We start from the raw sequence: 14,360 nt of genomic DNA on the forward strand, positions 1-14,360 counted from the left end.
AACTTTAAAATCTTCCTAGTTCTGGCCTCACTAGAAAGTGGCGCAGGTAGAAATCCTGAGATCACAACTCTGGAGATTCTGCCTTTTAACTTAGCACCTTAGCTCCCTAAACTCCCTATGCAGAACCTCCCCATATCATTGGTACCTACATGAACCGCTACTTCTGGCTGTTCATCCTCCCACTTAAGAATGCTGAGGACTTGATCTGAGATATCCCGGACCCTAGCACCCAGGAGGCAACATACCATCCGAGAATCTCATTCTGGCCCACTGAATCTTCTGTCTGGTCCCCGAACTAACAAATCCCCTATCACCACAGCATGCCTTTTCTCTCCTCTTCCCTTCTGAGTCCGAGGCAGGCTCAGTGCTAATGACCGAGCATTGTGACTTTCCTCTGTTAGGTCATTTCCCCTGACAGTACCTCAAGTGGTACACCTGTTGTTGATGGGGAGAGCCACAAGGCTCTTTAATCCATTTCCCCTTACTGACTGCCACCTAGTCTCCTGTGTCCTGCACCTTGAGCATATCTACTTCTCTAACTATCACCCCCTCAGCCTGACATTGAGTGCAATTTTGGTGTTTAGACACCACCATATAAAGGTGCTCAGTTCTCTTGTTCCTCTCACTACCACCAAAACACAGCTGATATTGTACTCAAACCATCAATTGTTAGACAAATAAAACATTATTTGCTGTATCTTTCAGTAATTTTATTTCTTGAAGAAACACTGTGTACAGTAACCTCTTCAACGTAAATGGAAATAAGCTGAAAATGCCTTTGAGGCTTTTGATTTGAATCTTTCTTGTGAATTTTTCAAAACACTGAATTTTTAGCAGCACATCCAACAATTTACTAAAAAGTTCCGCAATGCACCATACTTGTTTCCCAGGCAGCCGTTACAGCAGAATTTGAGAAATATATGAATCAATACAAGGCATTGATAAGGCCGAATTTGGAGTATTGTGTACAGTTCTGGTCACCGAATTATAGGAAAGATGTCAACAAAATAGAGAGAGTACAGAGAAGATTTACTAGAATGTTACCTGAGTTTCAGCACCTAAATTACAGGGAAAGGTTGAACAAGTTAGGTCTTTATTCTTTGGAGCGTAGAAGGTTGAGGGGGGACTTGATAGAGGTATTTAAAATTATGAGGGGGATAGATAGAGTTGACATGGATAGGCTTTTTCCATTGAGAGTAGGGGAGATTCAAACAAGAGGACATGAGTTGAGAGTTAGGCGGCAAAAGTTTAAGGGTAACACGAGGGGTAATTTCTTTACTCAGAGAGTGGTAGCTGTGTGGAATGAGCTTCCAGTAGAAGTGGTAGAAGCAGGTTCGGTATTGTCATTTAAAGTAAAATTGGATAGGTATATGGACAGGAAAGGAATGGAGGGTTATGGGCTGAGTGCAGGTCAGTGGGACTAGGTGAGAGTAAGCGTTCGGCACGGACTAGAAGGGCCAAGATGGCCTGTTTCCGTGCTGTAATTGTTATATTGTTATAATTCTTCCAAATTCTGAACTATTTCACATTGTCCTACCATCCCATTTACTGCTCTTGCAGATAAAGGGAAAAAGTATTCTTTTACCTGGTGTTTAGGGGAGGCAGATTCTGAAAATTCCAATTACTGAAAATGTTTATTCATCAACATTTTAAAAATTAATTTATTGAGATATAGTGCAGAGAAGGCCCTTCTGGCCCTTTGAGCCACACCGCCCAGCAACATCTGATTAACCCTAGCCTCACCACACGATAATTAACAATGACCAATTAACCTACCACCTGGTATGTCTTTGGACTGTGGGAGGAAACTGGAGCACCTGGAGGAAATCCATGCAGACACAGGGAGCACATACAAACTACTTACAAACAACAGCAGGAATTGAACCCATGTCACTGGTAGTATAACGCCTTGTGCTAACCATTAATGCTACTGTGCTGCCATTTGACTCAGTGAAAAATTACCAGCAACACGGAGCATAAGAATTAATATGGCAATGATATAGGTTGAATGGCCCAAGAAGGAAGCACACTCCAGTCTCATTACCACAGGAAGCAAGACAGGAATGGGAATAAGGCAGTCACCTCCCACCCCTGCACACTTACTGCAACCACACACATCCCACCAGTGAATCTGTTCCGTTAATTGCTCAGGTCATGGCTGATTTGTATCTTAGCTCCATCGACCCAGCTTGTCACAACAATTTATCAACTTCAAATGAAAATGCTGCTATAATGTATTCAGTTGACAAATTAGAGAACAGTTGACAGCAGTGATAGTGAGTTGGGCCAATTATGTAAATAAGATGAAGTACAACTGGTGCATTTTGATGTGCAGATGAGTATCACACAGTGTGAATTTGAATATGTTTGCACTTTCTATTAGTAAAGTTGAGGTAATAATTGCTAATCACTCTGAGGATTTAATAATATTCTTTTGAACCCTGTGCAATTCTTTGGTTAAGCCAGGCTTCAGTCACTGTGTACCATTTTGGACAATATACCTTTCCAAGGGGCATTGCAAAGAGATCAAAGAAAAACTAAATATTAGAATCTTATCTGTGTTTTTGTGCTTTCTAACCATGGAATTTCATTCAGTTATATGGGGAAATGCATCCATTGTAAGTCTTGTGAGATCCAGGGTGAAAGTAAACCATTCAAAGTCTCTGAAAAGAGTGAGCTTAATTGTTTGACCTGCTTTACTTTTCAGTTCCATTTTGTTAATTGGACTGATGGTTACAGTATTATCAAATAATGACTGCAAAAGATGCTAAGGTACATTGTTCATCATCTTTTGCCTTACTTGAGGCCCCAGATTTGTAAATCAAACTGGCAGAAGTTGAAAGAGGCTCCGGTGAAGAGCAAGAAGGTCACACCTTGTAAAGGTAGGCACTGCTCCTCCAACATCATAACCACAGTGCTAAACGTCCTAGTTTTATTTTCCTCTTCCACAAAATGTGGAGATTACTGGTGAGGCTGGCACTTATTGACGGAAAGTCTTGCAGGATATTTTCAGAAAACAAATATCAATCACATTGGTCGGAAAAGTTGGGGAAGGCAGATTTCTACTTAAAAGGAGAAGAGGAAAACAAATAGCATTATATGTTAATTTCACATTCTCATGACTGACACAAATCTTTTATAGATCCCAAAATTATTTAATCACTGCAAACAGGCACCACGATACTTAAAGCCATGTCTTCAGACCAATTGCCCTGGCTTCCAGTGACTTAACCAGTATTACAGCTCGGGGCGTTCTGGAGTTCGGAATTCAATTCTGGCGCTGTTCTGTAAGGAGTCTCTGTATGTCCTCCCTGTGGAATGTGTGGGTTTTCTCCGGGTCCTCTGGTTTCCTGGCATAGTCCAAAAACATATCGGGCAGGTTAACTGCTCATTGTAGATGTCCCGTGACTAGGTTACAATTAGTCGGGTTTGTCGGGTGTTGCTGAGGCAGCCTGGTTCAAAGGGCCAGAAGGGCCTACACTGCACTCTATAACTAAATAAAATAAAATAAAATCCTGTACACAGGCAAACGCTAGCTGCCAGAGGAAGAGTTGTGCTGAGCCTCCAAAAGCCTTCTAAATGGCTGACTAAAAACTACATAGCTCAAAATATTCTTTTAAAAGAGCCTACTGTATCCGGCCTCCTCTACATAGGTGACGGTAGGAGGGCTGCTTTGTCAAGCACCATCACTCCACTGATTTCCCGGTGGCCAACCGTTTTAATTTTAATCCCCATTCCGGTATGTCAGTCATGGCTTCCCCTACTGTCATGATGAGGTTGGAGGAGTAACATCTGTTATTCCAACTGGGTAGCCTCCAATCTAATGGCAGGAACATTAATTTCTCCAACTTCCAGCAATTTTTTCCCTCCCCCTATGTCTCCTCTTCAACTTCCCACTCTGGTCTCTTACCTCTTCTCCTCACCTGCCTATCACTTCCCCCGGGGCCCCTCCTCATTCCCTTTCTCCCATGGTCTACTCTCCTCTCTTATCAGATTCCTCCTTCTCCAGCCCTTTGCCTTTTAAATCTAACAGCTTCTTACATTATCACCCCTTCCCAACCCACCAGGCTTCACCTATCACCTTCTCCTTCCCCCACCTCCTTATCCCTTCCTTTCCAGTCCTGATGAAGAGTCTCGGCCCAAAACGTCGACTGTTTATTCATTTCCATAGGTGCTGCTTGATCTGCTGAGTTCCTCAGGCATTTTCTGTATGTTGCTCTAAGATTTTCAGCATCTGGAGAATCTCGTGTTCAAAATATTCTTTGTTCCTTCCAGGGAACCAAGGCAACACTTTCAAAATCTGTACTTAGTCTGCTCAATGCTAAGAAATATTGGCTGGAGAATGAGAGGTGCTTGTTCTGATCGTATTTTAGAATCCAGAAATGGCTGATTAGCCAAATGACAGGCCATCATTAATTTCAGGCAGATGTGGAGCTGTCTTTGGTTCAGGGCCTTTTATTGGACTGACGCAATGCTACCTAGCTCAAGGTGTCCATGCAGACCTCTGTCAATTAGACTGGCTTTCACTTTGTGTCTACAACACAGGTATGACAGAATAGTATTTATGCCCGAGCTGTTTAGAGCGTGGCTTTGCAATCTAAAATGCCCACATCATTGTTGCCACAAGGGTGGAGTGCAAAAATGGAGCTTGAAGCAAATTCAACAAGGACTGACTCATATAAATTGTCCCTTGTATCATTTTCTCAATCCATGACCAGTAGTAATTGTGACAATGTGGAGTCTCACCAACCAGGAGAGAACGGAGAGGCAGAATGAATGAAAGAGGTTACTTAGAACTTCGAAAAATTGTTGCCACCAAGTGGATTGATTACCCTGGACAAATGTATATATTTTAATTACTTTCTCCCTGATGACAATCAGTTTCAATCCTGCAATTCTTTGATAATCGCATAATGAAGCAAACTGTATATTCCAGCTTCGCAAACTCATTTCCATGACAAAACAGCCGGACTGTGTTGAGTGAAGAGACATCACTCTGCTTTACAAGGATAACGCTGTTTCAAATGAATGTGCTTGTTCATTGGACAGGTGCAATGCTAGCGAGGACAGCATTTATGTTTATCCCCAATTGTCCTTGACCAGAATAAGTCAAGTACAATTTCTGGAGTCTGGTGACACATCTGGATCATGTCAGAGTGCTACCCTTCAAGGGTATTTCTCTCCTGTGATTAATTCTGCTACAATTTTTGTAGGGTTTAACACTGGGGCCTGCAGTAGGTTTCATCATTAAGTCTTTTAAAGTACAGAACAGGGGGGGATTTCAGTCCATCACATTAATACTATTTCTCTCCACTTTATTCCACTGACATGCTCTTTTCCCTATCTGAGCAATTGTTTCCTTTTATAAATATTTCATTTGCCGTTGAATTTTTTTCCCCAATATACACTTGGATATTGCATTTTGCAGATGACCAAGACTTAAGGTGTCAAAAACAACATTCATGATTTGTCTTATTCTTTTGCTAATCTTCGTGAACTGATGCCCTCTGGTTACAGATTCCTCTGATAATAGAAATGGTTTCACATTTACTTCTCATTTTGAAAAACTGTACATCACCCCTTAACTTTCTTGACTTCATGGTGAACAACCCAAGCTTCTCCATTTTCCTCACATCAATCGAATGCGCTTGCTCAGGTACCATTCTAGCACCGAACTCAATTAATGCTATCGATTGGAGATACTCGCCCCTGGTGCCACCCCAAACTAGGATTGACATCTTACTTTCAATCCCATTTATTTAATGATAACCCATCTGAGCTTGAGAGGACACATTTCTCCACACCTGCCCAGTGCTCTGTAAGTGAAACGTGTTAGACAGAATTATCTTGTGAGTACTACAGCCAATAAAAAAGTCTTAGGTCCAAACATAAGTTTACACAACACTGAATGAAACAAGAAAATGGATTTCTTACAATTCTGAAAAGACGCCTTCAATTTCAGGTCGAGGACAAATGTTATTCAAAAATGCTTGGAATACTTCGGTTGTGAAATTTTCTTGCGGAATGGAGTCATTCTGTAGATTTCAATGATAAAAAGAACATTGTCATTACTACCAGTAAATATTGCCTTTTAAGCAAGTAATTTCAGTTATGTTTCATGCAGACAGAAATGAACAGATCTCACAAAGGTACCACTGTAACACATGAGAAACAGCAGGTACCATGGGAGCTTTAATACTGCCGTGACTCTGCTAATCTCCTGAGTAGGTTCAGTGTTAATGCTATTAAGGAATAACTGAATCACCCACTTTCAACAAAACACTTGATTTAAATTTATAGCTCCCAGACAATATTAAGAAAGATATTTAAACATCTCGAGGAATAAGGCTGTTGTCATTGTTTGCACTAAATGTATTTTCTTTCTGCAAACATAACCATGGTCTTCAAGGATGTGATAAAACACTAAAAACTGCAGGATATGTCAAATAAGAAAGTGAATGAAAATGCACATTTTCATGGACAAGCAATCAGATCTTGGAACAATACCCTTCTGATGAATCTGTTCTGAAACTTCTTTTATAGGGGACATTGACCAAAATAAACCTTCAATCAGTCACCTTTCATGTCATCAACTAACTTATCCACAAAACCTGTCACTTCTACAGACACATTTATTTTATCTGATGCTTTTAGAGGAATATCATTGTCTCTGATCTGTTTTTTCCTCACAGGGTTCACCACCTCCACAATTTGTAACTTCCGTAACAACAATCATCGTCAGTCTCGCTTCTGGAACAAAGTGGTTCGTTGGAACCCCTTCAAGTTTGTCATCATTATTCAGATGGTTAATTAAAAACATGGAGAAAGTAGGGAGCTCTAAGGTGCATTTTAATGTGGAGAGAAAGAAAAACAGCTGACTAAGTTCAAGCAAGTGAATTCCCGAGATTAGGACCTGGATAGCTGAAGGCACAGCATTGATGGTGGAACAATTAAATATAAGAGAGCAAGTTTTGAAGAACGCTCGCTTCAAGAGCTTCAGGTTCCTGGGCTGAACATCATCAATAGTCTATCCTAGTCCTGGTCAAACCATGTTGATGCCACGGCCAGAAAAGCTTACCTACATGGCTACTTTCTCAGGAGGCTGAAGGAATTTGGTGTGACCCTCATCAATTTTTATTGATATTGCACAGAATGCATCCTGACCAGGCGTATAATGGCTTGGTATGGCAACTGCCCTGCCTGTGACCACAAGAAACTGCAGAGAGTTGTGGAGATCACTCAGCACATCACGGAAATCAACCTCCCCTCCATGACTCTGTCTACACTTCTCGATGCCTCAGTAAGACCACCAACATAATCGAAGATCCTACCCAACACACACTCTCGCTTCGCCCACTCATTAGGCAGAAGATGCAAAAGGCTGAAAGCATGTACCGTCAGGCTCAAGAACAGCTTCCATCTCATTGTTATAAGACCATTGAACGGTTCCCTAGTATGATAAGACAGACTCTTGACCTCTCAATCTACCTTGTTCTGACTTTGAACCTGACTGTCTACCCACACTCTGCTTTTTCTGTACTGCAACACTTTATTCTGCACTCTATGTTGTTTTACCTTGTGCTCTCCCAAAGCACTGGTGTAACCAATGTATCAGTATGGAGAGTATGCAAGATAAGATTTCATTGTACATGTGATAATAATAAACCAATTTACTAATTTCTCAGGTGGACAGAGGTTGGAGGTGAGAGTCAGAGGGCTGATGCCATGAAAAGATTTGAAAGCAACAATAGCATTTTTTAAACCGAAGCATTACTTAGCCATGCTACAGCATAGAGTAGGTCAACAAGAGGAAAGGTGAATGGAGTGGTGTTACTCAATAAACTATGCAAAGGAACAGATTTGACACTGTGGCCCCTGCCCATCCCCCACATGATTCATCTGTTGTCGGCCCCCAACCAACACATACTCCACTCTCCCCTCCTACCCCTCCTCACAGCCCCCCCACCCTGCTGTCATGACTACACCCCTCCCCCACCTGAAACCACCACGGTGGGCTTCACAGCTGAACAGGTGAGAAGACAGCTGAAACATCTCCACCCAAGCAAGGCTGCAGGCCCGGATGGTGTCAGCCCCAGGGTGCTCAAAGCCTGTGCCCCCCAGCTATGTGGAGTACTTCACCATGTCTTCAACCTGAGCCTGAGTCTCCAGAGGGTTCCTGTGCTGTGGAAGACGTCCTGCCTCGTCCCTGTACCGAAGACGCCGCGCCCCAGTGGCTCCAATGACTACAGACCGGTGGCATAGACCACCCACATCATGAAGACCTTGGAGAGACTTGCTCTAGAGCAGCTCCGGCCTATGGTTAGGCCACACTTACACCCCCTCCAGTTTGCCTACCAGCCCCGACTAGGAGTTGAGGATGCCATCATCTGGGCATTGACTATTCTGGCTCCCCTCTTACCCCTTCTCTGCTTCTCGCCTGCCCATCACCTCTGATTCTCCTCCTCCTTTCCTTTCTCTCATGGTCCCCTCTCCTCTCCTATTAGATTCCATCTTCTTCAATCCTTTACATTTTCCATCTATCACCTTCCAGCTTCTCACTTTATTCACCCTCCCCCCCCACCCACTCCCCTTACCTGGCTTCACCTATCATCTGCCAGCTTATACACCTTCCTATTTATTCCTCTCCACAGATGCTGCCTGACCTGCTGAGATCCTGTAGTATTTTGTGTGTGTTGCTTTAGATTTCCAGCATTTGCAAAATCTCTTGTGTCCATTCAACAATATGTAATAACAACATAAAAATGAATATCTATCTAGGAAACACAAAGTACAATGACATCGAAGAAGGCAGTGTGATCAGAAAGTCAACTGTGAAACAGCATTACTATGTGATAACTAGAATGACTAAAGTAAGACAGGTTATTCCTGGACATATTGTAACAACAATAGGCCGAAAGACCTGGAAAGTTGACAACGACTTGCATTTGAAAAGCATATTTCATATAGTAAAACTTTATTAGTTAACCAAAATACTTCACAGGAGAATTATCAGTCTGATTTGGCTGTATAAGGAGACTTCAAGACATTTTCATGCTAGTTTACTCAATTCTCAATTAAATCATGAAGAATATTTCTGTTCATTGTAATGCTTGATTCATTTGACATTTTTAAATGTTAATGTTAATGTGGTATTTCTATTTCCCTTTAGACATGCTTATTAATCATTCACATCAGAATTCAATTAAAAAGTAAAACAAAAACATCAGTAAGCTGCTAAATTACAGCTTCCAATGGACATTGTACACAGACAGATATAACCAGATATCTCGAAACAGGATAACCAAGACAAGTCAAGATAAAGAAATAACAGTAATCTTAATAAACAGACCCTACTCCTGCTTGTGGTTCTTAACTTTCACTATTTCCACATCTCCCCCATTCTGACAAAGAACACGGAAGAGCTTCAAAATCAACAGTAACGACCAAACTGACTGCCAACACAGATGCCTTGTGCAGGAAGGCACAGAGTCGACTGTACTTCCTAAGAAGGTTGGCGTCATTCAATGTCTGTAGTGAGATGCTGAAGATGTTCTATAGGTCAGTTGTGGAGAGCGCCCTCTTCTTTGTGGTGGCGTGTTGGGGAGGAAGCATTAAGAAGAGGGACGCCTCACGTCTTAATAAGCTGGTAAGGAAGGCGGGCTCTGTCGTGGGCAAAGTACTGGAGAGTATAACATCGGTAGCTGAGCGAAGGGCGCTGAGTAGGCTACGGTCAATTATGGATAACTCTGAACATCCTCTACATAGCACCATCCAGAGACAGAGAAGCAGTTTCAGCGACAGGTTACTATCGATGCAATGCTCCTCAGACAGGATGAAGAGGTCAATACTCCCCAATGCCATTAGGCTTTACAATTCTACCGCCAGGACTTAAGAACTTTTTAAAAGCTATTATTAATGCTTTTTGGGATAGTGATTTAGATGCATATCATATTTTTTTACTGAGTTAAGTATTGTATGTAATTAGTTTTGCTACAACAAGTGTATGGGACATTGGAAAAAAGTTGAATTTCCCCATGGGGATGAATAAAGTATCTATCTATCTATCTATCTATCTATCTAAACTTCTAAACTTCCAATTTCCTTAGCGATTTCCTAATATCCCCAGAGTTTAATAAATGCAAATTATCAGCAGGTATATGAGTGGGAATATTTCTGTTCCGTATCTGTGGAGCAGACTCGTTGGGCCGAATGGCCTACTTCTGCTCCTATATCTTAAGGTCTTTGTTCAATTTACAAAATGCTCCAACACTGCTTTAGGAAGTGCTGGTCTTTTAAACTTTAGTAAATAATGTGTTTGTTCCCCTACCTTCCCTTTCCAATCTGCTCTTTTACCAAATGATGTTTTTGCTTTCATAATTGCTGATGGAGAGGCAGCATCTTGGAAGAATCACCAAGATGACAGAGTCAGAATTGAAGCATCTTTAGACTTGCTTATCCCTAAACCAATATTGACAACACTGAATCCTGATGAGAGCTCTCAGCCCAAAACATTGACTGTTTATTCTTTTTCGTAGATTCTGCCTGGCCTGTTGAGTTCCTCCAGCATTTTATGTGTTACTTGGATTTCCAGTATCAACATATTTTCTCATTTTTGACAATGCTCTCTGCCTGCCAGCATTGGAAACTCACTCAGGCCAATATCGCTGACAAAGGATGGATGCAATAAAGCTGGCAATGGTAATTCTTTCTTGCTATTTGAATATTTTGTGAACAAGTTGCTGTCAACTCTTGAACAAAAACACAAATGTTTTGAGGTGGGTAGCAGACACGAAACAGTAACTGTTTTTTCCTTCCACAGAAGTTTGACTGACTGAGTTCTTTGAGCATTTACTTTTATTTACTTCAGATTTCAGCATCAGCAGTTTCATTTGTTTTGCCACCAACTTCTTTTTCCTTAATGACCCAAAGCCATTGTATCGTAAGTCAATCAAACTTTTATTAAGATGGTGCATTGTTCAATTTCAGGTATGTACTGAGTATCTGAAGATGGAATGTAAGACACAGTCATTTAATTATGTCAACTTCTGAAATTAACTGGGTATAATTTATTGACTTGTCTAATTTTTAGTTTATTTCACCTTTTCAACAAAAATATCAGATGACAACATTCTTGGCTCAATACAATATAGCCTCAGATTAATTCCAGGTCCTGCAGTTGGGAGAGGCGTATTTGTCAATCAACACTTCAGTGCAATGCTTATGAAGTGCTGTTCTGTCAGAGACTGGACCAAAATGCCCATTTGCTCTCATGTGATGGATCTTACAGCACACTCTGAAGGAAAGCAGGGGAGCTCTTCAGCTAAATGGAAAACAGATGACCTAGTTGATTATTTTACAGGTCTTTGTGGGAGTTTGCTGGGCACAAACTGGACGCAGAATTGCCTACGATAGGACGTTAACTGTGTTTCAAAGATGTGTGTTTGGTTAAGTATTTTCAGACTTCCTAAAGCTCTGAAAATACAGGAGAAATGGAGGTCTGAGTTGGGATGCATAATGTTGCTTTTCCTCCGTGTTGCGCATATGATCATTAACTTTTTCTGAAGTGGAATGAAATTTTGATTCTGTTCAGCTGGAATACTACTCCCAAAATTTGACCAGAATCTGCTCAAGAAATAAGCTTGTAGAGATGAAATTAATCAAATGGCATAAATTCCCATTCAGTACTTCTGTATAGCATTATTGAGGAAATTAGCTCGCATATCTCTAAAATGGTCTCACCCTCAGAGATAGCAACATTTCCTGAACTGAAGGGGTGCTCCCTGAAAAGCTCTCAGACTGAAGCTCAAAATCCAAATCAAGTACATTAAGTCTTTAACTTACTTGTTGCCTTCACTCCTTCAGACCCTATTGCTTCCTGTGCACAGTTTTGAACTCATTAATAATTCATGATTCTTGGCAAATAAATCCTCACATCTCACATCTTTAACTACCAGGCTTCTCTTGTCCACAGCATCCTAGATCAGCTCAACTCCTGGACTTACCTGTGCTTTCCCTTCTTGTATTCCACAATAGCACCCCACATTATGGGCTGTGTGCAAACAGATTCATAAACACTGTTATCCTGGAAAACGAGCACTATTGTAATCACACAGCATGCAAAATAGGTCCTTTCATATGTTAAATCTGTGCTGATTATCAGGCACCCATTCATCCTAATCTACTTTATACATTCCTGTCAACTTCATGTCTATGCTTGGGGCTGATTACGTCTTTGTGATGTTGGAGGAAATCAGCACAACTCCCCATGCTACCAATGTAACCTTTCTCCCAGCTACTTTGAACCCTTTCCATTTGCTTATCCCTCAAATCGATCTACTGATGATGCAATAGCCTTTGCCCTCCACTCTGTCCTGCCCCACCTGGAAAATAGGGCCTCATATGCCAGACGGACGGTTATAAACTTCAGCTTGGTGTTCAACATCATCATACTCCAGAAACTGGTGGGGAAAACTCCTTCTGCAATTGGATACTGGACTTCTTAACAGCGAGGCCACGCCTTCCATCCCATGATGCTGAGCACTGGCGCTCCCCAAGGCTGTGTGCTCAGCCCACTGCTGACGCATGACTGTGTCGCAGGATGCAGCTCAAACCGTGCCATCAAGTTAGCGGATGACACAACAGTAGTTCACCTTATCAAGAACAATGACGAGACAGAGTATAGAGAGGAAGTGGAGCTGGTGGATTGGTGTGAGAAGATTATCCTCAGCCTGAATGTGGAGAAGACCAAGGAAATCATTGTGGACTTCAGGAAGGTGCAGAAGAACCACCCCCTCTGTGAATACATGGCTTATCCATAGAGAGAGTAAAGCGCACCAGGCTCATGGGAATTCACATCATGGATGACCTCCCCTGGTCCCCAGGTATCACCTCCCTGAACAAGAAGACACAGCAGCACCTCCACTTCCTAAGAAGATTGAGGCAAGCAAGGCCTCCACCCCGACCCCCATCTTAACTGCGTTTTACAGGAGCACCTGAAAAGTTGCAACTCCAGTCTCCATCTGGTACGGGAGCAGTCAAGCATCAGAACAGAAGTTCCTACAAAGGACTGTAAGGACAGCTGAGAGGATCACAGGGGCCTCAATTCCTTCCATTGGGAACATTTATCAGGAGCACCGTGCACGCAGGGCCTCTAGTAGTATTAAGGATCCCATGCATCCAGCATCCTCTTTGACTTTCTGCCATCAGGCAGGAGACGCTGATGCACAGAAACAAGAACAGTCAGGAGGGGGAATGGTTTCATCCCCAGGCCATTAGGCTTCTGAACTCCCTGTCACATCATGTTCACTGGTTAATCTGTTCTGTACCTTACAATATTTAATATTAATGCACTTTAGCTTGTTACTTATGTCTGATTCATTTGTAGATTTTATCCTTGCCTTCATAAGTTATCGTGTGTTATGTGTACTACTGTGCTTCACACTCTGGTTTGAAGAAATGTCTCATTTCTCTATACATTATATGGTTATATATGTTTTATATATATGCATATAGTTAAGTGACAATAAACTTGACCAACAACAGAGGTCAGTATTGAAACGCGGACCCTGGAGCTGGGAGGCTAACGTTTTATCTGCTGTGCCATTTTGTTACTCCATTACAGTTTTAAGCAGCTAGTGAACGACCAAAATGCTTGTTAGTCAACCTCCCTGTGCCTTTGCAGGTGCTGATTAATCTTTGGGCTTGGTATTAGTCTGGAAGACTGAATTAACAGCCTTGCTTAGCTAGAGTGACCCATTACTGTATGCAGTATTCCAGATATGGCTTCACCAATCTCCTCACATGTTTTCCTATCCCGTTTCCCCTGGCAACAAACAACAATATTTTGTTAGCTTTCTTAATTACTTGCTTTTTGACCTTTTATGATTCATACATTGGGACTTCTCAGAGCTCTGCAATCTCTCACCATTAAAATAATACACTCAATGGCCACTTTATTAGGTACGTGCTGTACCTAATACAGTGGCCACTAAGTGTATGTTCGTGATCTTCTGGCGCTGTAGCCATCCACTTCAAGGTTCAATAAGTTGTGCATGCAGAGATGCTCTTCTGCACACTGCTGTTGTAATGTGCGGTTATTTGAATTATTGTCACCTTCCTGTTGACTTGAACCAATCTGGCCATTCTCCTCTTTCACCCACAGAACTGTCACACACTGAATACCATTTATCACACCATTCTCTGTAAACTCTAGATTCTGCCGTGGATGAAACCCCTAGGAGATCAGTAGTTTAGGAGATACCCAAACCACCTCGTCTGGCACCAGCAATCATTCCATGGTCAAAGTCACTTAGATCACATTTCTTCCCCATTCCGATGCTTGGTCTGAACAACAACCGAAC

At 41.9% G+C, this 14,360-nt stretch overlaps 1 protein-coding gene across 2 annotated transcripts in view; it reads right to left on the minus strand.

Annotated features, from left to right (window-relative positions):
• The window catches only part of plcb1 (phospholipase C beta 1), a 950,430-nt gene that overhangs the window by 257,137 nt on the left and 678,933 nt on the right, over positions 1-14,360 (minus strand). For both annotated transcript variants that reach the window (XM_073051321.1, XM_073051322.1), the window contains exon 8: positions 5,935-6,035. In XM_073051321.1, the coding sequence (XP_072907422.1) occupies positions 5,935-6,035 (101 nt within the window). The remainder of the gene's footprint in view (positions 1-5,934; positions 6,036-14,360) is intronic.

Source organism: Hemitrygon akajei, chromosome 7 (genome assembly GCF_048418815.1).
Source record: "Hemitrygon akajei chromosome 7, sHemAka1.3, whole genome shotgun sequence".
Taxonomy (NCBI): domain Eukaryota; kingdom Metazoa; phylum Chordata; class Chondrichthyes; order Myliobatiformes; family Dasyatidae; genus Hemitrygon; species Hemitrygon akajei.